Raw genomic sequence first — 25492 nt, forward strand, 5'->3', positions numbered from 1 at the left:
CCCCGCCTCTCGCCTTCCGCCCCGCCGGCGGCACGGTCTGGGCACACACACAGAGCCATGGGCCGGGGGGGGGCACGATGTGTGTCCGTGTGTGCGTGTCCATGCGCATGGGTGCGCGTGTGTGTGCGCTTGGGTGCACATGCATGTGTGCTTCTGTGCATGCATGGGTGCGCGTGGGTGCGCGTGCACACGGGGGCACATGTACGTGCGCTTGGGTTCATGCGTGCGTGTGCATCCCTGCGTATGCACGTGTGCGTGTGTGCACGGGTTCACATCTATGGGTGTACGTGTGTGCACGGGCGCATCCGTGTGTGCACGGGCATGTGCAGGGGTGCATGCATCCGTGTGCTTCTGTGCGTGCACGACTGCACACACGTGTGCACATCTGTCTGCACACGGGCCCACACGTGTGTGCGCATGCACATGTGCATTGGCACACAGACGTGGGTGCATCCGCGCGTGCATGGGTGCGCACATCTGTGCGCACACGGGTTCACGTGTGTGTGTGCACATGTGTGCATGGGTTCACCCCTACGTGTGCATGAGTGCCCACACGTGCGTGCACACCCGTGTCCTCATGCCCTCACCCGTGGGCTCACATGGCCCAGCCATGTTGCGTGTGCTGCAGGTCCCTGCGTGTTCAGGTCCCGTGTTTGTGCGTGTCCGCAGCCTGGGTGTGTGTACATCCGCCTGTCTGTCTGCCTGTCCGCCTGTCTGCCTGCCTGTCCGCCTGTCTCTGCTGCTCTTCCGGCCGCCTCTTCCATGTGCATGTGTGTGGTCCCGTGTCGGAGCGTGCAAGGAGGCCATGTGTGTGTGTGTGTGTGTGCATGGGCATGTGTGCGGGTGGTCCCTGCTGGGGGGGTCCCACAGGCAGCGTCCGTCTGTGCCTGCAGACACGTCCCTGCACCAGCAGCACCCAGGACACCCCACCCTCTGCTGTCAGCACCCATCACCCCCCACCACTTGCATGGAGGTCCCAGGCATCCGGGGCCCCACCAGTGGAGTGTAGGGGGGTGCACCCTGTTTGTACCCCCCCATCTATGGGGAGAACGGAAGTGCTGGAGCTGGTCTGGGAGACACAAGTGGGGCAGGAGGAGGGAGCACCCCCATACACCCCCCCATGGGTGCCACCTTCCTCTGGGCAGGGCTGAATTGAGGTGATGGCGGTTGATGCACCCCACAAGTGCACCCCACACTGGGGGGACCCTCACCTTGCTCAGACCACGGGGTGTCCCCCGGCTCCCCCGGGGTGGCCTTGCCGGGCTGTTTGCCTCTGCAGGTGCTGGAGCAGCCGAAGGTCACCGCACTCCTCCTCAGACTAAACAAGGCCTGGCTGGTGCTGGAATCCCGTGGGATGCTGCACCGAGCGATGCCCGTGTCGTCCCCCTCCGGCTCTGGGTGCTCCCCTCCACGGGATGGATCCCACTTGGCTCTGCGGGGCTGCAGGCACTGGAGTCCTCATCTTGGCCCCCTCAAGTGGGGCAGCCCCACTCCTGCTGCTCCCTCCTGGCTGGCTCCAGGACCAAGGGGAGCACAGGGGGCCTGGCTTTGGGCTGCACAGGACATTGGCCCCGTGGCTCCCTGGGTGACCCCCGGCCAGCCCTGGGGTCCCTTCTCCCATGGCCACCCCCTGCTCAAGGGCTGGAACCCCCCGGGGCTCCTTGCCTGTTTCCGGCTGGCTCCATCCTCCCCACGGCACGGCCCAGCTCCAGGTCCAGGTCCCTGCTCCGGGTCCTTGTCCCCAGGCCATGCTTCCATCCCAGCTCCAGGCCCCCACTGCAGGGACCAGGGCTCAACGTGGGACGCCCTGGGATGGGCGCAGGCTGCTGGTGCATCGCACGGGTGCGGATGGGGCCCCCCACCCCTGCCTGAGCCTGGCTCGGGGCGCCGGCCCCAGCCCCATCCAGGGCCGTGAGGCCTGGGTGCAGCCCGTGGCGGGGCTGGGGCAGGGCTGGATGCGGGGATCCTGCCCCGCGCGGGCGGGAGGGGACGGGGGTGTCCCCGTGCCCACAGCCGAGGCCACCAGGGGTCACTGCGGGGCCACCGCTGCCCGCTCCTGCGCTGGTGCTGGTGCTGGTGCTGGGTACTGGGTGTTGGGTGCTGGGTGTTGGGTGCTGGGTGCTGGGTGCTGGGTGTTGGGTGTTGGGTGCTGGGTGTTGGGTGTTGGGTGCTGGGTGTTGGGTGCTGGTGCTGGGTGTTGTGTTGGGTGTTGGGTGCTGGGAGTTGGGTGCTGGGTGCTGGTGCTGGTGCTAGGTGTTGTGTGTTGGGTGCTGGGTGTTGGGTGCTGGTGCTGGGTTTTGTGTGTTGGGTGTTGGGTGCTGGGTGCTGGTTCTGGGTGTTGGGGGCTGGGTGCTGGGTGTTGGGTGCTGGGAGTTGGGTGCTGGTGCTGGGTGTTGTGTGTTGGGTGCTGAGTGTTGGGTGCTGGTGCTGGGTGTTGGGGGCTGGGTGCTGGGTGTTGGGTGCTGGGTGTTGGGGGCTGGTGCTGGGTGTTGTGTGTTGGGTGCTGGGTGCTGGTGCTGGGTGTTGGGTGTTGGGTGCTGGGTGCTGGTTCTGGGTGTTGGGGGCTGGGAGTTGGGTGCTGGTGCTGGGTGCTGGGAGTTGGGTGTTGGGTGTTGGGTGCCCGGTGTCAGTGATGCCCCTGGCGTGGTTCTGGCCTTGTGCTGGGTGTGGGTGCACTTGTGGCTCGTGCTCTGGGTGCCAGGATGGGTGCTGGTGATGTCCCCCGTATGGGTCCCCAACGTGGGGCACCTGTGCGCGCCCTGTGCACGTCGCTTGGTGCGGGTGCAGCCCTGGTGTGGGTGCCCAGACCCACCGCAGGTCCCTGCTGTGGGTCCCCAGTCCCAGTGCGTGTCCCCAGGGCTGGCTCTCAGCGCAGGTCCCCGCTCCGGGTGCGGGTCCCCGGTGTGGGTGCCCAATCCTGGTCCGGGTCCCCGGTGCGGGACCGCAGCCCGGGTGCGTGTCCCGGGTGCGTGCTCCCATTCCCGCTGCGTGACCCCGGGGCCGGTGCCCGATCCCGGCGCGGGTGCCCGGTCCCGATGCGTGTCCCGGATGCGTGTTCCCGGTGCCCGGTCCCGATGCGTGTCCCCGGCGCGGGTGCCCGCGCTGCCGTGCGCGCCGCCGCCGGTGCCCGTGGCTGCCTGGCGCTGGCGATCGCCGCCGCCGCCCGGCCCCGCGCCCGCCGCCGCCGCCGCCGCCGCTGCTCCCGGTGCGGATGCGGGTCCCGCTGCGGCGGCCGGAGGTCGCGGTGAGGAGCGCGGGCGATGCCGGGCGGCGGCGGCCATGGCGGGGCGGGGGGAGCCGGCTCCGGGGGAGGGGGCACCGAGCACCGGGGACGGGGGGACGGGGGGGGGGGGGGGGCACCGCGCACCGGGGGCTGCGTGAAGCGGGGAGAGCGGGCACCGGCGGCTGCGTGAAGCGGGGCTGCGGGGGCTGCCGCGCACCGGGGGGACCGGGCACCGGGGGTCGGGCCTGGCCTTCCCCCTTCCCCCCCCCCTCCAAAGCAGCCGGGGCCGGGGAAGGGGGGGTCCCGGTGTCGGCGTGAGGCTCCCCCCGGCTCCAGCGGTGCTGGGGTCACGGAGGGCGCGGGGTGAGCACGGGGGGCACACGCGTGTGGCGGCGAGAGGCTGCGTGCGTGTGTGTGAGCATCCCGGGGGGGCTGCGCTGCCGTGGGTCCCCGCGCCGCTGTGTCTGTGTCCCGCTGGCTGTGTCACCGGCTGCGTGTGTGCCCGTGTCTCTGTGTCACCGTGCCTGTGTGTGCGGGCTGTGTCCGTGCGTCCGCCTGCTTACAGCGGCTGTGCAGCAAACACCCCCCCCCCCACCTCCTTCAGCCCCCCAACCCCGTCCTGGGGGTGCTGGGGGTGGGCTCGGGGCTGGGATGAGGAGCGGGGGGCCCGGGCTCACCCCCAGCCCGATGCCTGCAGTGCAGATCATCAATCACTGTGGCTGGAGTGGGCTCGGGGTCTGCGGGCTCCCCGCACCCTGGCAGCGCAGGGAGAGATGGGGACCCCCATCCTATGGGACCGCAGCCCCCTCCCGGGGCAGTGACCAGGGTCTCCTGTGTCGTGTCCCCCCCCCCCCGCCGTGTCCCTCTTGTCCCCTCTGTCACGTTGGAGGCCGGCAGCCGGCCGGGGCTGGCAGGGAGCCCGCACTGCCAGGGCTGCGGGCACAGCGGCCTCGCTGTCCCCCCGGCTCCATGGGGGTGATGGGCACCGTCCCCACGCTGCCACCCATCAGGGGCCATGGGCTGACGGTGTCCGGGGCCCTGTTTTGCAGGTGACAGCCCCGTTTGCTCACCCGCGGTGAGGTGCGGGGCGGCGGGGACAGCCCAGGAGCCGGCGAGGACGTGAGGAGGAAGAGGAGGAGGTGCCCTGGGGCCAGGCGCGGGGGTCCCGGTGGCGGCCCGCAGCCGGAGCCCTGCCAGCGCCGCACGGAGGAGCAAGGCCCTCGGAGGCCCGCGGTGATGGATGCCCCCAGCGCGGGCTGTGCGGGGACCGGGCTGCGGGGGGACAGTGGGGACCGGGCAGGCAGCGCCCGCCTCTGCTGAGCACCGGAGGAGCCCCCCGAGGCGCTGCCCCCGAGGCGCCGTGCCCGGGCATGGCGCGGCAGGGAGCGGGGGCCATGCTGCCGGCCGGGGGCCTCGGCTTCCCCCCGCAGAACCTGGCCCGGGTGGTGGTGTGGGAGTGGCTGAACGAGCACGGGCGCTGGAGGCCCTACTCGGCCGCCGTGTGCCACCACATCGAGAACGTGCTGAAGGAGGACGCGCGCGGCAGCGTGGTGCTGGGGCAGGTCGATGTCCAGCTGGCGCCCTACATCATCGACCTCCAGTCCATGCACCAGTTCCGGCAGGACACGGGTAAGGGCATGGCGCCGAGACGGGAATAACCATCCGTGCGTCCATCTACCCGGTCATCCATCACCCGTCCGTCCATTCATCCGTTTATCCTCCATCCATCCGTGCATTCAATTTCCATCCATCCATGCATCCATCCATCCATGCATCCTTCTATCCATGCATCCTTCATGCATCCTCCATCCATCCATCCTCTATCCATCCCTCCATGCATCCATCAATCTATCTATCCATCCTCCATTCCTCCCTCCTTCCATCCCTCCCTCCCTCCCTCCATCCATCCTTCCATCCATCCATCTCCCCATCCATCCACCCATCCATCTGTCCATCCACTCATCCATCCATCCATCCATCTATCCCTCCCTCCATCCATGCATCCCTCCATTTATCCATTCATCCATCCATCCGTCCATCCATCCATCCATCATCCATCCATCCATCCATCCATCCCTCCCTCCCTCCCTCCATCCCTCCATGATCCACCCCCCCATACACCCATCCATGTGTCCCTCCCATCCCTTCTCTCCCTCTCTTTCTTTCCCCACCATGGACCCCAGCAGGCTCCTTCAGGCCTTTCCTTTCCCCCTCCCCACTTCCCTCCTCCGGCATGGACCCCTGCCCAGGAAGGACATACTGCAGCACCCCTCCCTCCCCTCTTGCCCCCCCCGAGGTGCTATGCTGGGTGGCGTGTCCCACTGGCCACCCCTTTGCCCCACAAAGCTGCTCCATCCTGGCTCCCCAGGGAACTGGGAATGCCCCAGTTTGGGCACTGGGAGCTGCTGACGGCACTGTGCTGCAGCACACATCCAGGCCACGCATCCTGGGGGAAATCAGAGCTGGTCCACAGCCCAGATCCCATTAATGTGTCCCATTAAGCTGGTGTGTGCTGGCTCTGCTGGTCCAGGTGCTGTCCCGGCCACCCCTGCATCCCCCATCACTCACCTGGGGACACACAGGGGCCACCCCAGAGCAGGACCCCATGGCCGCCAGTGGCACCGTTCCTGGTCACCAGCCATGGCAAATGGCCCTGCATGCGGATGTGGCTCCCACAGTGGGCTGGGGACCAAGACAGGGCTGGAGCCAGGGACCCGTCACCCTTGTGCTGCCTCTGCCACTGAACCTGGCTCCAAATAGGACTCTGGCTGGACTTGGCAAAGGGCAGCTTGGCACCCGCAGCCCTGCGTCAGCGTGGCAGGGCCCATAGGGCTGCGGTGCCAGCGGGACACCCTGGCTGTCCCCATGCCAGCTCCTGCACCCTCCGACAGCAGGCGTCTGGTGGCACATCCCACGGCCGGGTGCTCCTGGGGCCATGGCTGGGTTTGGGGGTGACACATCCCTACTGGGAGCAAACTGGTGCTTCCTGGGATGTCGTTGGGTGCCGCAGGGCTTGGGGACAGGGACGCTGGGAGAGGGATGTCATGGGAGGGGACGTGGCTCCATCCTGTTGCCCATCACCTCTTTGTGCCCCATCCCAGTACTCGCCACTATCCATCATCTCTGCCTCTGGATGAGGCCGGGGGCAGCCAGGTTTGGAGGCTGTTGGATGTCCTGGAGTCCCATGGTGCTCGGGGACACGAGGGTCCCTATGTTGAGGGTGCTGTGGCATGGGGACACTGGGAATGCGGGCAGGAGACTGGAAGCAAGGAGGGGTTGGCCTGTGCCATGCCTGGGGAGGGAGGAACCCAATCCAAACCAGCAATGGAGTGAAATGAGGTGACCCTGTTCCGAGCACATTCCATGCTGGTGGCCCTTGGGGACACTGGCTCGACCCCGCCGCTGGTGGAGGAGACAGGAGATGTGGGGCTGGGGGAGCTGGTGGCTCCTAGGGACCTGTGTGCCCTAAGGGACGGGCTGGAATGTCCCCCCTTCATCCTCCCCTGCTCTGCGGCAGCGGGATGCGGGATGAGGCTGCGAGTGGAGAGTGGGATGTGGGACATGGATGTGAGTGGGATGTGGGATGTGGGATGTGGGTATGAGTGTGCAGCAGGACGGGGGACACGAGCACAGGATGGATGTGAACACAAGTGGAATGCAGGGCATGATTTGAGCAGGACGTGGGGGTGAGTGGGCAGCAGGATGGGGAGCATGGACACAAGGATGGATGTGAACACGAGCGGGATGCAGGACATGGACATGGGATGGGGCCGGGCGGGATGAGCAGGCTGGAGCCTTCCTCCCGTGGGGCCGCAGCAGCGCTGCCTCAGCACCAGCTGGGCCGGGCCCTGCTGCCTGACCCGGGCACCGGCCCGTGATTAATGACCATCAATTAGTGCCATTAACGGGGCCAGGCAGGGATGGAGCGGAGCCAGGGGCAGCGGCAGCGCTCAGGCAGGGGCTGCAGCACCTGCACACAGCGAGGGGCTGGGATTTGGCCATGGAGGAGGGATGGTGCCTTGGTGCCTCGGCCGCCAGCACCGAGCAGAGCCCCAGCAGCTGCCAGGAAACCCCTCCTGACCGGGAAGTGCCGCGAGGACACAGGGATGGGATCCTGGCAGGAATGTGCCTGGAGCAGAGGGATGGGAAAAGGGGATAAGCGGCATCGCCCTTCCCGTGGCGGCCGGGGCTGGGATCCTGGCTGTCAGCATCCCAGCCGCTGGCTGAGCCATCACTGCTGATGAAGCATCCCAAGTGCCCAGGGAGAGCCCTCCTGAGCCCTGCAGACGCTCATAGAGCCATAGAATCAGCCCGGTTTGGGTTGAAGGGGCCTTAAAGCTCCTCCAGTTCCAGCCCCCTGGCACGGGCAGGGACCCCTTCCACTGGGGGTGCTCATCCCCGTTGTCTCCCCAGGGACCATGCGCCCCGTCCGGAGGAACTTCTATGACCCATCCTCAGCGCCGGGGAAGGGCATCGTGTGGGAATGGGAGAACGACAACAGCTCCTGGACGCCGTACGACATGGACATCTGCATCACCATCCAGAACGCCTACGAGAAGCAGCACCCCTGGCTGGACCTCTCCTCCCTGGGCTTCTGCTACCTCATCTACTTCAGCAGCATGTCCCAGATGAACCGGCAGACGCAGCGCAAGCGCCGGCTGCGGCGCCGCATGGACCTGGCCTACCCGCTCACCATGGGCTCCATCCCCAAGTCCCAGTCGTGGCCCGTGGGCAGCAGCACGGGCACTCCCTGCTCCTGCCCGCAGTGCCTGCTGGTCAACAGCACCCGCGCTGCCTCCAACGCCATCCTGGCCTCCCAGCGCCGCAAGCTGTACCCGGGGGCCGTGCGGCAGAGCAGCACCTTCGCCGGCCCAGCGCTATGGCCCGCGGGGACGGGCGGCGCGGCCAAGGCCGAGGGGCTGCGGGTGCCCGGCGCCGGCTTCGCCCCCAGCCCCAGCGCCCCCGGCTCAGCGCCGCTGCCGGGGCTCAACAACCTCAACCGGCCCGGGACGCAGCGCGGGGCTGCCATCGGCGCCCGCACCACCGTGCCCGCAGGGTGAGCGGGGCGGGGGGGGATCAAGGGGGTGGCTCTGAGGGGTCAGGGAGGGAGCTGCGGGGAAGGAGGCGGTGGAGGTGCCTTGTCCTCTGCTGGCACCGCGCACCGGAGCTTCTGGGACCTGCGGGGCAGGCAGGGACAGGCAGGGGCAGGCAGGGGCAGGCAGGGGCAGGCAGGAACAGGCAGGGGCAGGCAGGAACAGGCAGGAGCAGGCAGGGGCAGGCAGGAACAGGCAGGGGCAGGCAGGAACAGGCAGGAGCAGGCAGAAGCAGTCAGGGACAGGTGGGGCAGGCAGGGACAGGCAGAGCAGGCAGGGACAGGCAGAGCAGGCAGGGACAGGCAAGCAGACAGGGAGAGGCAGGGGCAGGCAGGGCAGGCAGGGCAGGCAGGGCTGGCACGTTTCCTTCCCCTGCTGACACACTGCTTTCGCTTCCTTGTGCCCTGTCCCCATCACTGTCCCCGTACTGGCACACAGGCCCCATCCATGCATCCCTATGGACAGGAAGACCTTGGTGGGGGACTGGGCTCTCCACCACTGCCCAGGCTTGGTGTGTGCAGGGGCGGCTTTGGGAATGGCTGGGAAAACTCCTGCAGCCCCGGCTTGTGTGGGGCTGAGCCCTGCTGGGCTCATCACTGCGTGCAGCAGGGACCTGTGGCACCGGGCAGGGGCTGACATCGGGGGGGGGGGGGGGGGGTGCCTGGCTGCTGAGCTGGGGCAGACCCCACAAAGGAGAGCACTGGGGCGACGTACAGGGCTTTGCTGTGGGGCTTCCTGCTTGTGCTTCATCCCAGTGCGTGCCCTGTGACTGCCATTCACCCATCCATCCATCCATCCATCCATCCATCATCCATCCATCCATCCATCCATCCATCCATCCATCCATCCATCCATCATCCATCATCCATCCATTCATCCATCCATCCCTCCCTCCCTCCATTCATCCGTCCATCATCCATCCATCCATCCATCCCTCCCTCCCTCCATTCATCCATCCCTCCCTCTATCCATCCATCCATCCATCCATCAATCCATCTCCCTGCCCATCCATCTGTGCCTCTGCTTCCCAAGCCACACACACGTCTCTCCATCCATCTCTCCACCCCTCTGTCCCTCCTTCCCTCCACCCCACTGCTGGCACCGCTGTATCCCTACCTGCACATCAGCCCCAGCTCTCCCCCCCCGATGCGCCTGCACCCACATGTGCCTGCGCTCCTGGCTGCGCTCCCAGCCTGGCACACACGGGTGCACACCAGCACCCTGCACACATGGGTGCATGCGGATGTGCCCGGGTCAGTGGGGTGAGCAGATGGAGAGGCCCCAGTCATCACTCTGGGGGTCTCGGTGCTGGTAACCTTGAAGGGGCTCTTGGGGCATGGGGGTGGTGGCCAGGGTGATGGGTGAGCGGGTGAGGTGCGGGTCTGTGGGGCAGATGAGGGACATTGGGTATCACTGTGGAGCATCCCAATAAGGGACGTGGAGCTGTTGGAGTGAGGCCAGAGGAGGCCATGGGGATGCTGCGAGGGCTGGAGCAGCTCTGCTCTGGAGCCAGGCTGAGAGAGCTGGGCTGGGGCAGCCTGGAGAAGAGAAGGCTCCTGAAGGGGAGACCTGAGAGCAGCTCCAGTGCCTGAAAGGGCTGCAGGAACCCTGGAGAGGGGCTTGGGACAAGGGCCTGTAGGGACAGGCCAAGGGGAATGGCTTGAACCTGCCCGAGGGGAGACTGAGCTGAGCTCTTAGGCAGAAGCTCTTCCCTGTGAGGGTGCTGAGGCGCTGGCACAGGGTGCCCAGAGAAGCTGTGGCTGCCCCATCCCTGGCAGTGCTCAAGGCCAGGTTGGACACAGGGGCTTGGAGCAAGCTGCTCCAGTGGAAGGGGTCCCTGCCCGTGGCAGGGGTTGGAGCTGGAGGAGCTTTAAGGCCCTTTCCAACACAAACCAGGCTGGGATTCCATGACCCCATGGTGTCCCCAGGGATGGACACACGCCCTGGCTGGCAGCCCTGTGTGGTGGGACATCAGCCCCTAAGGCTGCATCCCTCATCTGCCCTGTTTCCCATGGGGACCTTCCACGTGCAGAGGGGACGATGCTGAGCCCCCTCTCCTCCTGTCTCCATGCAGGGTCCCAGCTCTCCCAGTCAAGAACCTGAACAGCACCGGCCCCATCCACCCGGCCCTCGCAGGTAAGGGCTGCCACAGGGGGGTGGCCCCGGTGGTGGGACGGACGCAGGGACGTGGCAGGGATGGACACACAGCTCCTGTTCCCGGCGCAGGGATGACGGGAATCCTCATGTGTGCCGCGGGGCTGCCCGTCTGCCTGACCCGCGCCCCCAAACCCATCCTGCACCCGCCGCCCGTCAGCAAGAGCGACATCAAACCCGTGCCCGGCATCAACGGCATCTGCAGGAAGACCAAGAAGAAGCACCTCAAAAAGAGTAAGGAGCTGATGGGGTCATGCACACCCTCGGGTACCCTGCAGGGGGAAACTGAGGCATGGGCACCACTGCTGCCCATGGGGATGGGACCCCAAGGGATGCGCTGGAGGGTTTGAGGTGATGCTCATGCTCCTCATCGCCTCAGGCTGTCACCATGCTGGTGGCAGGGGGTGATGGGGTTCAGGGCCCCAGGGGCTGGCTTTGATGCCATCCCCCCTGTGCCCACGGCAGGCAAGACCCCCGAGGACGTGGTCCGTCGGTACATCCAGAAGGTGAAGAACCCCCCGGATGAGGTGAGCAGGGAGCCCTGAGCGCTGCAGCTCGGGCTGGGAGCCGGGGGTGACCTCCCCATCCTATCCCATCCCATCCCGCCCCATCCCATCCCATTCCCGGCAGGACTGCACCATCTGCATGGAGCGCCTGGTCACCTCCTCCGGCTACGAGGGTGTGCTCAGCCACAGGGGCATCAAGCCGGAGCTGGTGGGCAGGCTGGGCCGGTGCGGGCACATGTACCACCTCCTCTGCCTGCTGGCCATGTACAACAACGGCAACAAGGTGAGCGCATCCCTGCCCCGGGGGCACGTCCCCGTGGTCACCGTTCCCTGGGGATGCTGGGGAAGGAGGGTGCTGCCCCCCACCCTGATGCCCCCGGTACCGGTGCAGGACGGCAGCCTGCAGTGCCCCACGTGTAAGGCCATTTATGGGGAGAAGACGGGCACGCAGCCCCCCGGGAAGATGGAATTCCACCTCATCCCCCATTCCCTCCCGGGCTACACTGACTCCAAAACCATCCGGATCGTCTACGACATTCCCACAGGGATCCAGGTGAGGATCCCACTGCCGGGATGGGCACCCCCCACCTTCCCGGGTACCCGCTCACTGGCTGCATTCCCACCAGGGCCCAGAGCATCCCAATCCTGGGAAGAAGTTCACAGCGCGCGGCTTCCCACGGCACTGCTACCTGCCCGACAACGAGAAGGGCAGGAAGGTGAGGGAGCCCCGGGTGGGTGCGAACGGGATGGGGATGGGATGGAGAAGGATGAGGATGGGGTAGAATGGGAGGGAAGAGCAATCGGATGGGAAAGGAATGGGATGGGACAGGACGGCACTGGGACTGGAATGGGAAAGGAAGGGAAAGGAATCAGATGGGAAGGGAAGGAAGCATACAGATGCGATGGAATGGGAAAGGAAAGGGATGGGACAGGACAGGATTGGGATGGAATAGGAAGGGAAGGGAAGCATATGGATGGGATGGAATGGGGAAGGGATGTAATGGGAAAGCAATGTAATGGGATGGGATTAGGGAAGGGAAGGGAAGCATACAGATGGAATGGAATGGGAAAGGAATGGAATGGGATGGGGCAGGACTGGGATAGAATGGGAAGGGAAGGGAAGCATATAGATGGAATGGAATGGGAAAGGAATGGGATGGGATGGGACAGGACTGGGATAGAATGGGAAGGGAAGGGAAGCATACAGATGGAATGGAATGGGAAAGGAATGGGATGGGATGGGACAGGACTGGGATGGGATGGGAAAGGAAGGGAAGGGAAAGAAAAGGAAGGGAAGGGAAGGAATGGGAATGGGATCGAATGAAGCATGATAAGGCTGGGATAGAATGCGAAGGGATGGGATGGGATGGGATAGGAAGAAATGGGGAGGATGCAGCAGTGCTGCTGCAGGGCTGGGACGTGCCACAGGCAAGGGTGGCACCTGCGGGCACCGGGATGGGGTGAATCCTGCCCCCGGGGGGCTGGGGCCGTGCAGGGCCGGAGCGGGGCTGGGGCTGCCGTGGGGCCAGCCATGGCCGTGTCTGCCCGCCGCAGGTGCTGAAGCTGCTGATCGTGGCCTGGGACCGGCGGCTCATCTTCACCATCGGCACCTCCAACACCACGGGCGAGTCGGACACGGTGGTGTGGAACGAGATCCACCACAAGACCGAGTTCGGCTCCAACCTCACGGGCCACGGCTACCCCGACCCCAACTACCTGGACAACGTCCTGGCCGAGCTGCTGGCCCAGGGCGTCTCCGAGGCCACCCTGAAGGACTGAGGCCACGGTGAGGGGCGCCCGTCGCCTCCTCACCCCCGTGCGCCACCACCGCCGCCTGCGCCGCTTCGCTGCCGACTCCGCAGCCCAGCCGGGTGGGCTCGGGTCCCCCCCCTCCACCTCCTTCATCCTGGGCCACCCGGTGCCCCCCGTGTCCCTGTGTTGTCCCCCGTTCATCCCGCTCATCGTGGGCTGGTGCTTTTGTCACGCGTGGGCTCCCGGCGTGCCGCCCGCCCCTCGGAGCCGCGTACAGCCGGTGCCGTGTGTACATCTATCTCCGTGTAACAGAATACACCGGGACGGCGTCCCCGTGTGCCGTGTGTGCATCTGCTGCTCCCCGGTGGGACGGTCCCGGGGGGAATGCCGCTGAGGATAGCGGGCATCACGGTTGCAGGGATGCTGGGTGAGCAAAGGGGCGGTTCGGGTACCCCCGTGGGCAGAGGAACGCATGTGTGTGTGTGTGCGGGGGGACCAGTCCCGCTGTCGTGGGTACCGGGAGGGATGCGGAGACTACAACTCCCAGCATGCCCCGCGGGACGGGAGGGCAGGGAAAGCCGCCGAGGAGGCGCGAGGCATGATGGGAGTTGTAGTCCACGCCTCCGCTATAAAGGTGCTGGGCGCCGGGGCACCGAGAGGTGCCACTGCCGCGGGTGGTGGCCCCGTGCGGGTGCCGGGTCCGTGGGGCGCCGCTGCCGGGGGTGGCCCCGGTGCCCCGGGGCGGTGCTGGGGGAGGCGGAGCAGCAGGAGGCGGTACCGGTTGTCCCCTCCCTCCCTCCGCTTCCGCAGCGCTGGGCCTGGTGCCGGCCCCGCGGAGGCCGCGCCCGGCCCGGCTGGGCCTTGCCGTGGCCGGGCGGGCCGCGGAGCCGCCATGAAGCCGGTGGGAGGTGAGGCGGGCCCGGGCCGGGGGGCAGCGGGGCCGGGCCGGGGGCCGGCGGGCGGCGGTAACGCGCTGTGCCCCGCAGAGGAGCCGCTGCTGCTGGCGGAGCTGAAGCCGGGCCGGCCCCAGCGCTACGACTGGAAATCGAGCTGCGAGACCTGGAGCGTCGCCTTCTCCCCCGATGGGGCCTGGTTCGCGTGGTCGCAGGGGCACTGCGTGGTGAAGCTGATCCCGTGGCCGCTGCGGGAGCCCGAGCCGTGAGTGTGGGGCCGTGGGGCAGCGGGGGCCGGGGTGCGCTGGAAGGGGCCGTAAAGTCCATCCAGTTCCAGCCCCTGCCCCGGGCAGGGACCCCTTCCACTGGAGCAGCTTGCTCCAAGCCCCTGTGTCCAACCTGGCCTTGAGCACTGCCAGGGATGGGGCAGCCACAGCTTCTCTGGGCACCCTGTGCCAGCGCCTCAGCACCCTCACAGGGAAGAGCTTCTGCCTAAGAGCTCAGCTCAGTCTCCCCTCGGGCAGGTTCAAGCCATTCCCCTTGGCCTGTCCCTACAGGCCCTTGTCCCAAGCCCCTCTCCAGGGTTCCTGCAGCCCCTTTAGGCACTGGAGCTGCTCTCAGGTCTCCCCTTCAGGAGCCTTCTCTTGTCCAGGCTGCCCCAGCCCAGCTCTCTCAGCCTGACTCCAGAGCAGAGCTGCTCCAGCCCTTGCAGCATCCCCATGGCCCCCTCTGCGCTCACCCTCTATAGTGAAAGATTCACCTCTTGCTCTTTCACCTCTCAGCCTGAATGCGTTCCCCCTTGTCCTGCCCCCTGGAATCCTTCCCTATCTCCCTCCCTTCTCCAGCAGCTGCAAAGCCCCGGAGCGCAAGAGCCGCAGCAGCAAGGTAGAGGCCAGGAGCCGAGCGGTGGCCAAGGAGAAGACACTGGAGTGCGGTCAGATCGTGTGGGGCTTGGCCTTCAGCGCCTGGCCGGCGGCAGAGGAGCGGGCTACGGACCCTGCCTGCACCGTGGGGCTTCCCTGCCTCATCCTGGCCACCGGGCTCAACGATGGGCAGATCAAGGTCTGGGAGGTGCAGACAGGTGAGGGGAGGGGGTTGCCAGCAGTGGGGCACTCCTGGCTTCGTGTCTGTCCCCTTGGAAGGAGATCCCATCTCCATCCTTCCCTGACTGCTTCCCAGTGTTGAGCAGAAGCCCCTGCTCTGTCCCAGACGGGACTGCCTGCATGTGAGGGGCACTGCCTTGTCCGCCATGGAGGGATGGTGCTGAGCACGGCTCCTCTCTGCAGGACACCTCCTCTTCAGCCTCTTGGGGCACGAGGATGTTGTCAGAGACCTGAGCTTCGCTCCCAATGGAAGCCTCATCCTTGTGTCAGCCTCGCGGGACAAGACCTTGCGTGTGTGGGACCTCAGCAGAGATGGTAGGAGCATGCAGGGGTTCCCTGTGATAGGTCAGCCCCAGCTCAGGCTGGGCTTTGGGGATAGGAGGGGAGAAACCCACCTTGGTAGGGGAGATGGTGGAAAAGGGTCTTTGGTGACAGGGATGAAGGCAGAAGGGGACAGTTCCACAACGCCCCCTCCCAGATGGGACCTGGGAGGTGTGGGGTGGGGGGGGTTGCAAAGAAGCAGAGCTCAGGATCTGCCCAGGGAACCGCCAGCTCCACAGGTATGGGGAAGGGCAGGGCAGGGCCGAGCGCTGCCTCTGGTGCGCCCCTGTTGTCACTGCCACGTCTCCTGTCCCCAGGGCGGCAGGTCCAGGTGCTGTCAGGCCACGTGCAGTGGGTCTATTGCTGCTCCATCTCCCCAGACTGCAGCATGCTCTGCTCCGCCGCCGGCGAGAAGTCGGTGAGTCCCAAGGGATGCAGCCATAGAATTGTGGAATCGGGGAATGGTTTGGGTTGGAAGGGGCCTTAAAGCTCACCCAGGTCCAACCCCTGCCACGGGCAGGGACCCCTTCCACTGGAGCAGCTTGCTCCAAGCCCCTGTGTCCAACCTGGCCTTGAGCACTGCCAGGGATGGGGCAGCCACAGCTTCTCTGGGCAGCCTGTGCCAGCGCCTCAGCACCCTCACAGGGAAGAGCTTCTTCCTAAGAGCTCAGCTCAGACTCCCCTGTTTCAGTCTGAACCCATCACCCCTTGTCCTATCGCTACAGTCCCTGATGAAGAGCCCCTCTCCAGCATCCTTGTAGCCCCCTTCAGATACTGGAAGCTGCTCTGAGGTCTCCGCTCAGTTTCTCTTCTCCAGGCGGAACAGCCCCATCCCATGTCCCGCTGCATCCAGCACTGCCCTCAGCCCTCCACATCCCCAGTGCAAGAAGCACCCCTGGGGCCAGGCCAGATCCTCACTTGCTCCTCAGCCACCCAGGTTCTGCATGGAGGAGCTTGGACCAGGGCCGGTGCTTCTTAAACCCTGAGATGCTTGTGCTGTGCTCCCGCAGGCGCTGCTGTGGAGCATGCGCTCCTACGCGCTCATCCGGAGGCTGGAGGGGCACCAGAGCAGCGTGGTGTCCTGTGACTTCTCCCCGGACTCTGCTCTCCTTGTCACCGCCTCCTATGACGCCTGTGTCATCATGTGGGACCCCTACACTGGGGAGCAGCTGAGGACACTGCGGTACGGGGATGGGGATGGCACCGGGAAGGGGAACACGGCAAAAGGGGGGTTTGGAAGGGCTGAACGTGGCCTTCTCCCCATGGCCACCACCTTTCCACTGTTCCCAGTCTGAAAGGGGGCTCTGGCCCCTCTGCCAGCCCCAGAGCAGTGGGGATGGGCTCGTGGCAGCCTGGGGGTGACGCTGGGCTTGTTCTCCCCACTCCAGCCACGTCCCCCTGCACTCAGCCCTGGATGACAGCAGCGAGGTCCACACCAGCTCCCTGCGCTCCGTCTGCTTCTCCCCTGAGGGCCTCTACCTGGCCACAGTGGCAGATGACAGGTCAGTGACCTCCCTGGGGACCTGCAGTGGGAAGAGGGTCCCAGGAGGACACCACCAAAAGGAGCCATGAGCTCGGGATGTGTCGGTGGGGAGCAGATCTTGTGTGGAATGCTTGGTGTTAAGGGGAAAGGGCAGGATGCCTGGGACACCATGGCTGGGGCAAGGTCGGGGCAGTGTCACCCCTCCAAGCAAGGAGCTGGAGCCCGTGTCCTGTGTGCTGTGCCACCATCATGTGCCCCTCAGCACAGTCACTAGCTCTGTCTGCATCCAGCTCAGCCCTGAGGAGAAGGACTTCGGGGTGCTGGTCAATGAGAAGCTCCCCATGACCTGGTTTCAGTGAGTGCCTGAGCCCAGAACCCCCCCGTGTGCTGGGCTGCACCCCCAGAGCGTGAGCAGCAGCTCAGGGAGGGGATCCTGCCCCTCTGCTGCGCTCTGGGGAGACCCCCCCTGCAGCCCTGATCCAGCTCTGGGGCAGCAGCACAAGAGGGATGTGGAGCTGCTGGAGCGAGGCCAGAGGAGGCCATGGGGATGCTGCGAGGGCTGGAGCAGCTCTGCTCTGGAGCCAGGCTGAGAGAGCTGGGCTGGGGCAGCCTGGACAAGAGAAGGCTCCTGAAGGGGAGACCTGAGAGCAGCTCCAGTGCCTAAAGGGGCTGCAGGGAACCTGGAGAGGGGCTTGGGACAAGGGCCTGTAGGGACAGGCCAAGGGGAACGGCTTGAACCTGCCCGAGGGGAGACTGAGCTGAGCTCTTAGGCAGAAGCTCTTCCCTGTGAGGGTGCTGAGGCGCTGGCACAGGGTGCCCAGAGAAGCTGTGGCTGCCCCATCCCTGGCAGTGCTCAAGGCCAGGTTGGACACAGGGGCTTGGAGCAAGCTGCTCCAGGGGAAGGGGGCCCTGCCTGTGGCGGGGGGTTGGAGCTGGAGGAGCTTTAAGGCCCCTTCCAATCCAAACCATTCCATGAACCCAGAGGCTTTACCTGGTCTTCAGGGCTGTGCGGATGAGCTCTGATGTGTTCTCCCCTCCTTTTCTCCTTAGGCTCCTGAGGATCTGGGCATTGGAGCTGCGCTCTCCAGTTGCATTTGCTCCCATGACCAACGGCCTGTGCTGCATGTACTTCCCACAGGGCGGTTTCATTGCCACAGGGTACGTATGTGCGAGGGGAGAGCAGAGGGACACATGGCTGCTCACCACATTCCCAGCTTCCCTGGGGCTGCAGGCTGCTTTCCTGGGCTGGGGAACGCCTGTGCCGGCAGCAAGCTCAGGATATATGGGGATAATTGAGTCTTCTTGTGTCCCTCTTCCCTGTGCTCACAACTTTGGGTCCTGTTGCAGGACCAGGGATGGCCACGTCCAGTTCTGGACCGCTCCAAGGGTCCTCTCGTCACTGAAGCACTTGTGCCGCAAGGCTCTGCGCACCTTCCTCACAACGTACCAGGTCCTGGCGCTCCCCATTCCCAGGAAGCTGAAGGAATTCCTCACTTACCGGACCTTTTAAAGCAGGGTGCAATGTGGATGCACGGAGGTGAGAGCCCTCTGCCCGCTGGCAGGGCTTGGCCAGGGTTGGAGGAGGCACCACACGACGACGTCTCGCTGATGCCTGAGCCATGCGGCAGGATGAGCCGTGGGGCAGGATTGCTGCTGCCCTCCTTTTGGGGCTGCCTCGGGGAGTGTGGAGGGGGTTTTTGGTGTAATAATACTAGAACCCAGCAAAAACGCCTGCAGAGGGCAAGGGGCACGGCGTGGTGGCCCTGCAGGGGACACGGATCCCACTGTCCCCCTGCTAGCTGCAGGTTATGGGGTAGGTGCTTTTGCTTCCACGTGCAGTGTTGTGGGGTGAAGGTTTGTAGTCTGAGCAGAGCTTTTGGTGTTTGTGAGTTCAGGGCTACAACCACCCCTGGCAAAACCCACCCTGACGGGATCAGCCTGTGCAGTAGCTTAATTCCCAGAGGAATGCGGGCTGTGCCGCTCACTGGTCAGGGTGTGAGCTGGAAAAGCCCCACAGCTCCCCACGGACTCAGTGGCAGCGATGACAGAATAAAAGAATTGATTCCTCCCATCTTTGCTCCTGGCTCTAGGGGTGACCTGGGCATTGCGGGCAGGGACGGCCCCAGCCTGGCTGTGGAGCTGCAGTGGGTGCTTGCCCAGCTCTGCAGTGCAGCAGGTTCAGTGCTGGGTGCTGGGAGGGATCAGTCCAACGCAGCCCCCAGCTCCCATTGCTGCTGTTTGCCTGCACTGGAGCTTGCTGGGATTGATCCGTGCGTGAGCCAGAGGCTGTGACCCAGCTGATGGAGAAGGCAGGGAATGGCTGTAGCCTGGGCAGCAGGGCAAGGGATGCGCTTGGAGCAAGCTGCTCTAGTGGAAGGTGTTCCTGCCCATGGCAGGGGTTGGCACTATCTCTGCCCTGCGAGGAAGGGAGCCTGGGCAGGAGGGTGACACAGCCTGGGTGGGTGAGGCACCCTTGCACTGGGGCAGGGCGTGAGCCTCAACCACCTCCTTCAGAAGGGAAAAGAAGAGACAAGTGCAACCTGATGCGCTTCAGAGGTATCTCTATTTCCTGATGCACTTGGGGATGACGCTGCCCGACTCCTGCAGCCTGGCTGTGGGCTGGAGCTTGGAAATGGGAAGTGGAAAGTGTCAGGGCATGGAGCCCATGATGCCTTCCACCTTCTGCTGACGCAAGGAAGGATCCACCCGGCAGGACTCAGGCTTCAGCCACGATCAGGTCCCTGGTGCACTGGAAAGCCGCGATGAGGGAGCTCAGCTGGATCTTCTCACTGGTCCCAGCAGCCAGCCGGTACCTGCAGCAGGGGCGAGGGCAGGTCTGGGTGCTGACACCAGCATCCTCATCCCACCAAGCGACAGGCAGGACCCAGCGTGGCAGTGGTGACCCCTGAGCGGTGGGTGCACTGGCAGCCCCCCAGCAATGGGGTTTGGGGGCAAGGAATGGGGCTGAGCTGCACTTACTCAATATCTGCCATTTTGATCAGCAGCTGGATGCGCACTGAGGGTGGGAAATCCACTGCGGAGAGGAGGAGATGGCACTTGTCACACCGGGGGGCACACAGGGTTGTCCCTTCGCAGGGTCAGCCCCACAAGCCCCTACCTCTGTGCACGAAGAGATGGATCTCAGTGAGGATGTCCTGCAGGGCCAAGCCCTTCAGTGTCTTCAGCTCCATGATTCCTGAGGTGGGAGTGAGTGAAGGATTTCATCCAGGCTTTGCTCCACTGTGAGATCCCACTCCTCATCCTCACCACAGCCCCGAGGACCCTCCCCATGGAGCAGCACCCCCCCACCCATCCAGAGCAGGAGGTCCCAGGATGGGAAGTGCCAGCAAAGAGGAGGATGTATTAGCAGGGATCAAAGCCAGGGGAGGGGAAAGGATACTGCGGTAGGCGGTGGAGAAGTCCTGGTTCAGCATCCAGTCGAGGATGTTGGCGATGTCAGACTCGAGGGGGTGCCCCGTGCATGTGTAGACATTCTCCCCCGTCACCTTCCCAAAGGCCATGGTGGTGCTCTGAGGAAGAGGAGGGTGGAGGAAGGATGAAGAGCTTGGACCTTCCTGTGCTGACCCCTCCAGCTCCCATAAGGAGAAAGAGGCTGTGGCCGTGGCCATACCTGCAGGATATTGAGGGCTCTGCGCATGTCACCGCTCGAGAGGGTCACCAGAGCCTTCATCCCGTCCTCGGTCACATCCACCCTGGAAAACAAGACCTGGGGCTGCCGGCAGGAAATGCAACCATGATGGGGCCCTCGATGACAGGGGATAGGGGTGGGTTTGGCAGTGCTGGGCAATGGTTGGACTTGATGAGCTTAAAGGGCTTTTCCAACCTGGTTGATTCTATGGTTCTGTTGGGGCTGCTCAGCCTGGATTAGAGAAGCTGCGTGGAGACCTCAGAGCAGCTTCCAGTGTCTGAAGGGGGCTACAAGGATGCTGGAGCGGGGCTCTTCATTAGGGACTGCAGTGATAGGGCAAGGGCTGATGGGTTCAAACGGAAACAGGCAAGGTCAGGTTGGATCTAAGGCAGAAGCTCTTCCCTGTGAGGGTGCTGAGGCGCTGGCACAGGGTGCCCAGAGAAGCTGTGGCTGCCCCATCCCTGGCAGTGCTCAAGGCCAGGTTGGACACAGGGGCTTGGAGCAAGCTGCTCCAGTGGAAGGGGTCCCTGCCTGGGGCAGGGGTTGGAGCTGGAGAAGCTTTAAGTCCCTTCCCAGCAAAACCAGGCTGGGATTCTATGGAAAACCGATCCCGCTGCTGCTCCCCTGTGTCAGGGATAAAGGGGATCCCGGGCTCACCCCTCCTCCTGTATGACGTGTTGGAGCCGGGGCACCATGAGCTCCGGGGTGAGGGGCCCGAAGCGGAAGCGCGTGCAGCGGGACTGCAGCGCCGGGATGATCTTGGACAGGTAATTGCAGATGAGGCAGAAGCGGGTGTTTTCGGTGAACTTCTCAATCACTGCAATGAGGAGGGAGGAGAAGCTGGTCCTTGTTTGCCCCCCCTGCCAGGTGGGGGCTGAGGGGTGTCAATGGCAGTGGGTCCCCCATGCCCCTCACCTCGCCTCAGGGCGTTCTGAGCATCCTGGGTCATGGCGTCGGCCTCATCCAGGATGACGAGCTTGAAGCCTTTCCTTAAAAAAAGGGGGAAAAGGGAATGGGTTTGGTCCTGGCTGTGGCTTGGTGCTGGAGAAACGGGAGCGTGGGATGCTGTTCCCAGCCTGACCCCCATGGATGCTTCAGGGGAACCCTCCTTAGCTTTCATCCACCCTCATCCCTGGCTCCTTCCTACCTGCTCCCACCCCGAGCCCACTTCCCAAGCCAAGTGCCGGGGCAGGCTGTGTTGCTGGGGGGGGGGGTGATGATGGGATTGGGAACTCTGGGAAGCTTTGGGAAGCACAGACCCACCACTTACTTAAAGATAGTCCTGGTGCTTGCAAAGCTCAGGATGGGCCCTCGGACGATGTCGATACCCCGGTCATCGGAGGCGTTGAGCTGGAGGGAGGCAGCATGGATCCGTATCCCTTCCTGAGGATGCTCCGGGGGGGGCGGGACCCCCTTATCCCCTCCCATTCCCACTCACCTCCAACACCATGGAGCCAAACTCACGCTCCCGGTAGAGCTGCTTGGCGCAGGCGAGGATGGTGGAGGTTTTACCGGTACCGGGGGGCCCATAAAGGAGCAGATGCGGGAGCCGGTCCTCGCTGATGAACCGCTGCACTGGAGCGGGGAGAGCAGCGGGGTTGGGGGGTGCCCGGTACCGGGGGGGGGGGGGGTCGGGGGGTACCGGGGGGGGTATTTACCGGTGCTGAGGATATCGCGATGCGACACCAGCTCCGACAGCGCCTGCGGCCGGTACTTCTCCACCCTGCACCGGGAGAGGAGGGGGTCAGCCGGGGGTCACCCCTGGGGTCACCCCGGGGTCACCCCGGGGTCACCGCCGCCCCGCTCCGGTACCGATCGTACCACGGCAAGTTCCCGCCACCCGCTCGCGCCATGGCGCGCCGCCTCGCGAGAGAGAGGGAAAGGGGCGTGGCTTGGGCGCGGAGGCGGGGACTGGTTGGCCCCGGAGACCGCTTGGGGGCGTGGCTTGCGCCTTGGGGGTGTGGCCAGGGGCGGGACCAGCGGGTGTGCGCGCGGGGTTGGCGTGTCCCTAGAGCGGGGTGCTGTGGTTCTGGGGGGGGCATGGCGCTGGGGATGGAGCTTGGCGCTGGGGATGGAGCTTGGCGCTGGGGATGGAGCTTGGTGCTGGGGATGGAGCTTGGTGCTGGGGATGGAGCGTGGTGCTGGGGATGGAGCTTGGTGCTGGGGATGGAGCTTGGCGCTGGGTGTTGCTGAGCGAGGTGGTGGGCACGGTTCTGGGGGGAGAACAGCGCCGGGAGCTGCTAAGGAAGGTCGCGGGCATGGTTTTGGGGAGCACACAGCGCTGGGTCCCTATGGCCGAGGGGGGCACCCATTGGTCTCTGGCTGAGGCTGATGCAGCAGCTCCGGGGGCTGAATGGGGGGAGACCCGCTATGGTTCTCTGAGTGCAATGGGGACAGCGAATGCCAGGGGTGTCCGTGGGGATGGGAACGCCTTTATCCCTGTTCCTGCCGCTTCCCGGTGCGCCGGGACAGCCCCAAGCCCTGCAGGTCTCTGTTTCCTGGTGATTAACTCAAAACCAAGCTCTGCCTTCCGGCCCTCGCTGCCGAGGTGGCTCCCGGCTATTCCCAGAGGTGCCGGGTGCCAGCGTGGCCTCCAAGGGAAGAGCTACTTCAGGCCGGGCTTTGGGAAGCAGCTGGAATCTCCTTAGAAAAGGGGTTTAGAGGGAAAAATCACCCAAGTTTGCTGGTGTGGATGATGCTTCTTGGAGGGAGAAAGGGAAGCCGGTGGCAGCGAGAGGCTCTGGCTTGCAGAGCACAGAGAGATGATGGGGAGCATCCGTAGGGAAATCGAGGGGATGGGGAATGTATTGGGGAGGCAAAAATAAGTAATGGAGAAATCCAGCTGGGAATAAAGCCAAATCAACTGGGAATAAAGCTGGCAAGGGAAGGGAAAAGATCAAGAACTCCAGGTCGAACCCTATAGGATCCCAAAGAGCTGCCAGAGGGAAGATGCTGTTCCAGGTTCCTGTTCCCCCTGCAGGGAAGGTGGGAGCTGGAGGCTGAGCTCTGCAGCCTCGGCCAAGCGCAGCGGTGGCAGATGGCATTCCTGACCGCAGGAACAGGTCCTTCCCGAGCTCCTGGGAGCCAGCTGGGAGCTGCGTCCTGGAGCCGTGACCAGCGTTGGCTTCTGTGTGTAATGGGTCCGGAGCTGCTGTTCTCTGCCTGTGCCTGCTGCTTCCAAAGGGGCTGTCCCAGGTGTTTCCTTGCTTTCCCCCATGTCCCATCATTAAGAAATCTTGAGCTCCAGAGCAGGAAAAGCCTTTGGAAGGGGCAGGTTTGTGGCTGGTGCACTCAGATCCATGGGGATGTTCTCAAGGGTGATTCCAGCTCTTTAGAGCCATGGAATCATGGAGTGATTCTGGTTGGAAGGGACCTTAAAGCTCCTCCAGTCCCAACCCCTGCTATGGGCAGGGACCCGTTCCACTGGAGCAGCTTGCTCCAAGCCCCTGTGTCCAACCTGGCCTTTGATGGATAAAGCTGTTGGGGGTTGGCTCGTGTTGTCCATGGAGTTGCTATGGGCTGGGCTGGGTCCATCAGCTGGGAACAGAGTCAAACAAACTGGGAATAAAGTCAAGGAGGTGATTGGTGGGGGGAGGAATGGGGAATGCTTTGGGAATGGGGCAGGTGGAGTTCCTTTGCAGCGTCGTCCTGGCTCTGCCTTTCCCCAAGAGCTGCTGGGCTCGTTAGCCTGGCTTGGCCGTTGCGGACTGGCTCTGGGTGTCTCTTATAGGTATACAGCTAAAAATGACACAAACTTATGCTTCTGTGTGTGCATCCACATATGTGCATTAAATGCTTTATATGCGTACACCAAGCTCCAGTAAAGCTTCTCCAGTGGCTGGCAGAAGGAAAGGCTCTTCCCCAAGGGAATGTCTTCAGTACAGGGGGGTCAATGCCTGCACCCCCTTTCTTCTGCCCCAGATACCTGCCTGTATGAGTGAGAAGTGGGGTTCACCCCCTGTGTGTGTGTTCAGTGCTTCTGCAGGGGCTCTGTCCACTGTGGAATGGAGAGCCCGGGGTGAACACAGGGCTGGAAGGTGTTTCTGGCTTCTACCCATCAAGCTGGGTGTGAGCGTGGGGCCATCACGGTGGCCTCTGGGTAGGAAGGGGTGTTGGGGTGCACCCTGCCACTGCATCCTCGGCTTTCCCTGCATCCCGCTGCAGGTTTCCATCCTGGCTGCCCCCTGCTCGTTTCCTTCTCCACTGGGGACTCCTTTGGGGTCCATAGGGTGAAGCAGGATTTGGCCTGGCCCTGAGCAGAGGGGCTGCAGTGGGGGCTGGAGGCAGTTCCCTGTTGCACCCCAATACAGCTTCCTTAGGCTTTGGGGGTGCACATCCCCTGTACCCCCCTGCTGCTGCTCCTGCCCTGCCCATAGCACAGCCAGGCCAGGGACCCCAATTGGTGCAGGGATCCCCATTGCAGCTTCACCCCCAATGCACCAGGACCCCCCCCCCATCGCACCAGGGTCCCCCATTACCTCAGGCCCCCAAAATTGCCCCAGCCCTCCCCCAGTGCAGAAGGGTCCCTGCCCTCCCCATCACCCCAGCTTCCCACATTGACCAGGGGCCCCAATTGCCCCCCAGTGCAGCGGACCCCCATTGCACCTGCCCCCCCCATCTATGGCAGGAGCCCCCCGTGGTGCTCCCCGGATGAACCATGCCAGGAGCAGGGGCTGGTACGAGGTGGCAGAGGGATGGTGTTGGAGATGGGATAGAAAGGGATGGGATGGGATATGATGTGGATGGGATGCAATGAGACAGGATATGGACGTGGTAGGATGGGAGGGATGAGGATGGAGATAGGAATAGGGATGCGATAGGATGGCATATGGGGATGGGATGCAGTGAGATGGGATGGGATACGGATGTGACGGGATGGGGGGGATGAGGATGGAGATGGGAATAGGAATGGGATGGGATGCAAAGAGATGGGATGGGATATGGATGTGATGGGATGGGGGGATGAGAATGGAGACAGGAATAGGGATGGGATGTGATGGGATGCAAAGAGATGGGATGGGGGGTTGAGGATGGAGATGGGAATAGGGATGTGATGGGATGGGTTGCAGAGAGATGGGATGGGATATGGTTGTGATGGGATGGGGGGGATGAGGATGGAGACAGGAATAGGGATGTGATGGGATATGGATGTGATGGGGATGGGGGGGGTTACCTCGCGGAGCGGCGCGCAGCAAGCGCGGCCCCGCGGTACCGGAGCGCGCCGCCCCCGCCCCCGCCCCGCCGCGCCCGGTGTGCGGGGGGGGGGGTGGGGGGGGGAGGCGGCGGCGCTGACGCTCGGTGGGCACCGCACCGCG

At 64.5% G+C, this 25492-nt stretch overlaps 3 protein-coding genes across 6 annotated transcripts; 2 read left to right on the forward strand and 1 right to left on the reverse strand.

Annotated features, from left to right (window-relative positions):
- The first annotated feature begins 2048 nt into the window (after positions 1–2048).
- On the forward strand, positions 2049–13065 carry DTX1 (deltex E3 ubiquitin ligase 1). 2 transcript variants are annotated; one of them, XM_065692351.1, is made up of 10 exons: positions 2049–2064; positions 4273–4852; positions 7637–8279; positions 10391–10452; positions 10543–10704; positions 10936–10997; positions 11101–11259; positions 11368–11529; positions 11603–11692; positions 12531–13065. In XM_065692351.1, the coding sequence occupies exons 2-10, from the start codon at positions 4594–4596 to the stop codon at positions 12753–12755; spliced, it is 1824 nt and encodes a 607-aa protein (XP_065548423.1). In that variant the 5' UTR covers positions 2049–2064; positions 4273–4593; the 3' UTR covers positions 12756–13065. The 2 variants fall into 2 exon arrangements, with proteins under 2 accessions (XP_065548423.1, XP_065548422.1); XM_065692350.1 differs by lacking the exon at positions 2049–2064 and adding an exon at positions 3159–3244.
- A 295-nt stretch (positions 13066–13360) lies between these two features.
- On the forward strand, positions 13361–18599 carry WSB2 (WD repeat and SOCS box containing 2). Of its 3 annotated transcripts, none has more exons than XM_065692600.1 (9): positions 13361–13636; positions 13715–13886; positions 14467–14702; positions 14908–15039; positions 15363–15463; positions 16056–16228; positions 16434–16547; positions 17579–17686; positions 17876–18599. In XM_065692600.1, the coding sequence occupies exons 1-9, from the start codon at positions 13621–13623 to the stop codon at positions 18036–18038; spliced, it is 1215 nt and encodes a 404-aa protein (XP_065548672.1). In that variant the 5' UTR covers positions 13361–13620; the 3' UTR covers positions 18039–18599. The 3 variants fall into 3 exon arrangements, with proteins under 3 accessions (XP_065548672.1, XP_065548670.1, XP_065548671.1); XM_065692598.1 differs by having other exon boundaries at positions 13369–13636; positions 14470–14702; XM_065692599.1 differs by lacking the exon at positions 16434–16547 and having other exon boundaries at positions 13369–13636.
- A 473-nt stretch (positions 18600–19072) lies between these two features.
- RFC5 (replication factor C subunit 5) lies at positions 19073–22085 on the reverse strand. Its single transcript, XM_065692601.1, has 11 exons — positions 21999–22085; positions 21836–21900; positions 21616–21752; positions 21448–21527; positions 21093–21166; positions 20835–20994; positions 20160–20241; positions 19929–20058; positions 19647–19724; positions 19508–19562; positions 19073–19341 (listed from the first exon to the last, which is right to left on the reverse strand). Exons 1-11 carry the CDS (start codon positions 22028–22030, stop codon positions 19245–19247), a joined length of 990 nt encoding a protein of 329 aa, XP_065548673.1. The 5' UTR covers positions 22031–22085; the 3' UTR covers positions 19073–19244.
- Between the last annotated feature and the right edge of the window lie 3407 nt (positions 22086–25492).

Source organism: Lathamus discolor, chromosome 12 (assembly GCF_037157495.1).
Source record: "Lathamus discolor isolate bLatDis1 chromosome 12, bLatDis1.hap1, whole genome shotgun sequence".
Taxonomy (NCBI): domain Eukaryota; kingdom Metazoa; phylum Chordata; class Aves; order Psittaciformes; family Psittacidae; genus Lathamus; species Lathamus discolor.

Coding starts and splice junctions, on each gene's coding strand:
- DTX1 (XM_065692351.1), top strand. CDS start 4,594: ATGGCGCGGCAGGGAGCGGGGGCCATGCTGCCGGCCGGGGGCCTCGGC. Junction 10,453..10,542: donor CATCCACCCGGCCCTCGCAG/GTAAGGGCTGCC, acceptor TTCCCGGCGCAG/GGATGACGGGAATCCTCATG. Junction 11,260..11,367: donor TGTACAACAACGGCAACAAG/GTGAGCGCATCC, acceptor GTACCGGTGCAG/GACGGCAGCCTGCAGTGCCC.
- WSB2 (XM_065692600.1), top strand. Junction 15,464..16,055: donor CCGCCGCCGGCGAGAAGTCG/GTGAGTCCCAAG, acceptor GTGCTCCCGCAG/GCGCTGCTGTGGAGCATGCG. Junction 17,687..17,875: donor GGCGGTTTCATTGCCACAGG/GTACGTATGTGC, acceptor GTCCTGTTGCAG/GACCAGGGATGGCCACGTCC.
- RFC5 (XM_065692601.1), bottom strand. CDS start 22,030: ATGGCGCGAGCGGGTGGCGGGAACTTGCCGTG. Junction 21,753..21,835: donor TCGCGATATCCTCAGCACCG/GTAAATACCCCC, acceptor TCCCCGCTCCAG/TGCAGCGGTTCATCAGCGAG. Junction 20,242..20,834: donor CACGTCATACAGGAGGAGGG/GTGAGCCCGGGA, acceptor CTTGTTTTCCAG/GGTGGATGTGACCGAGGACG.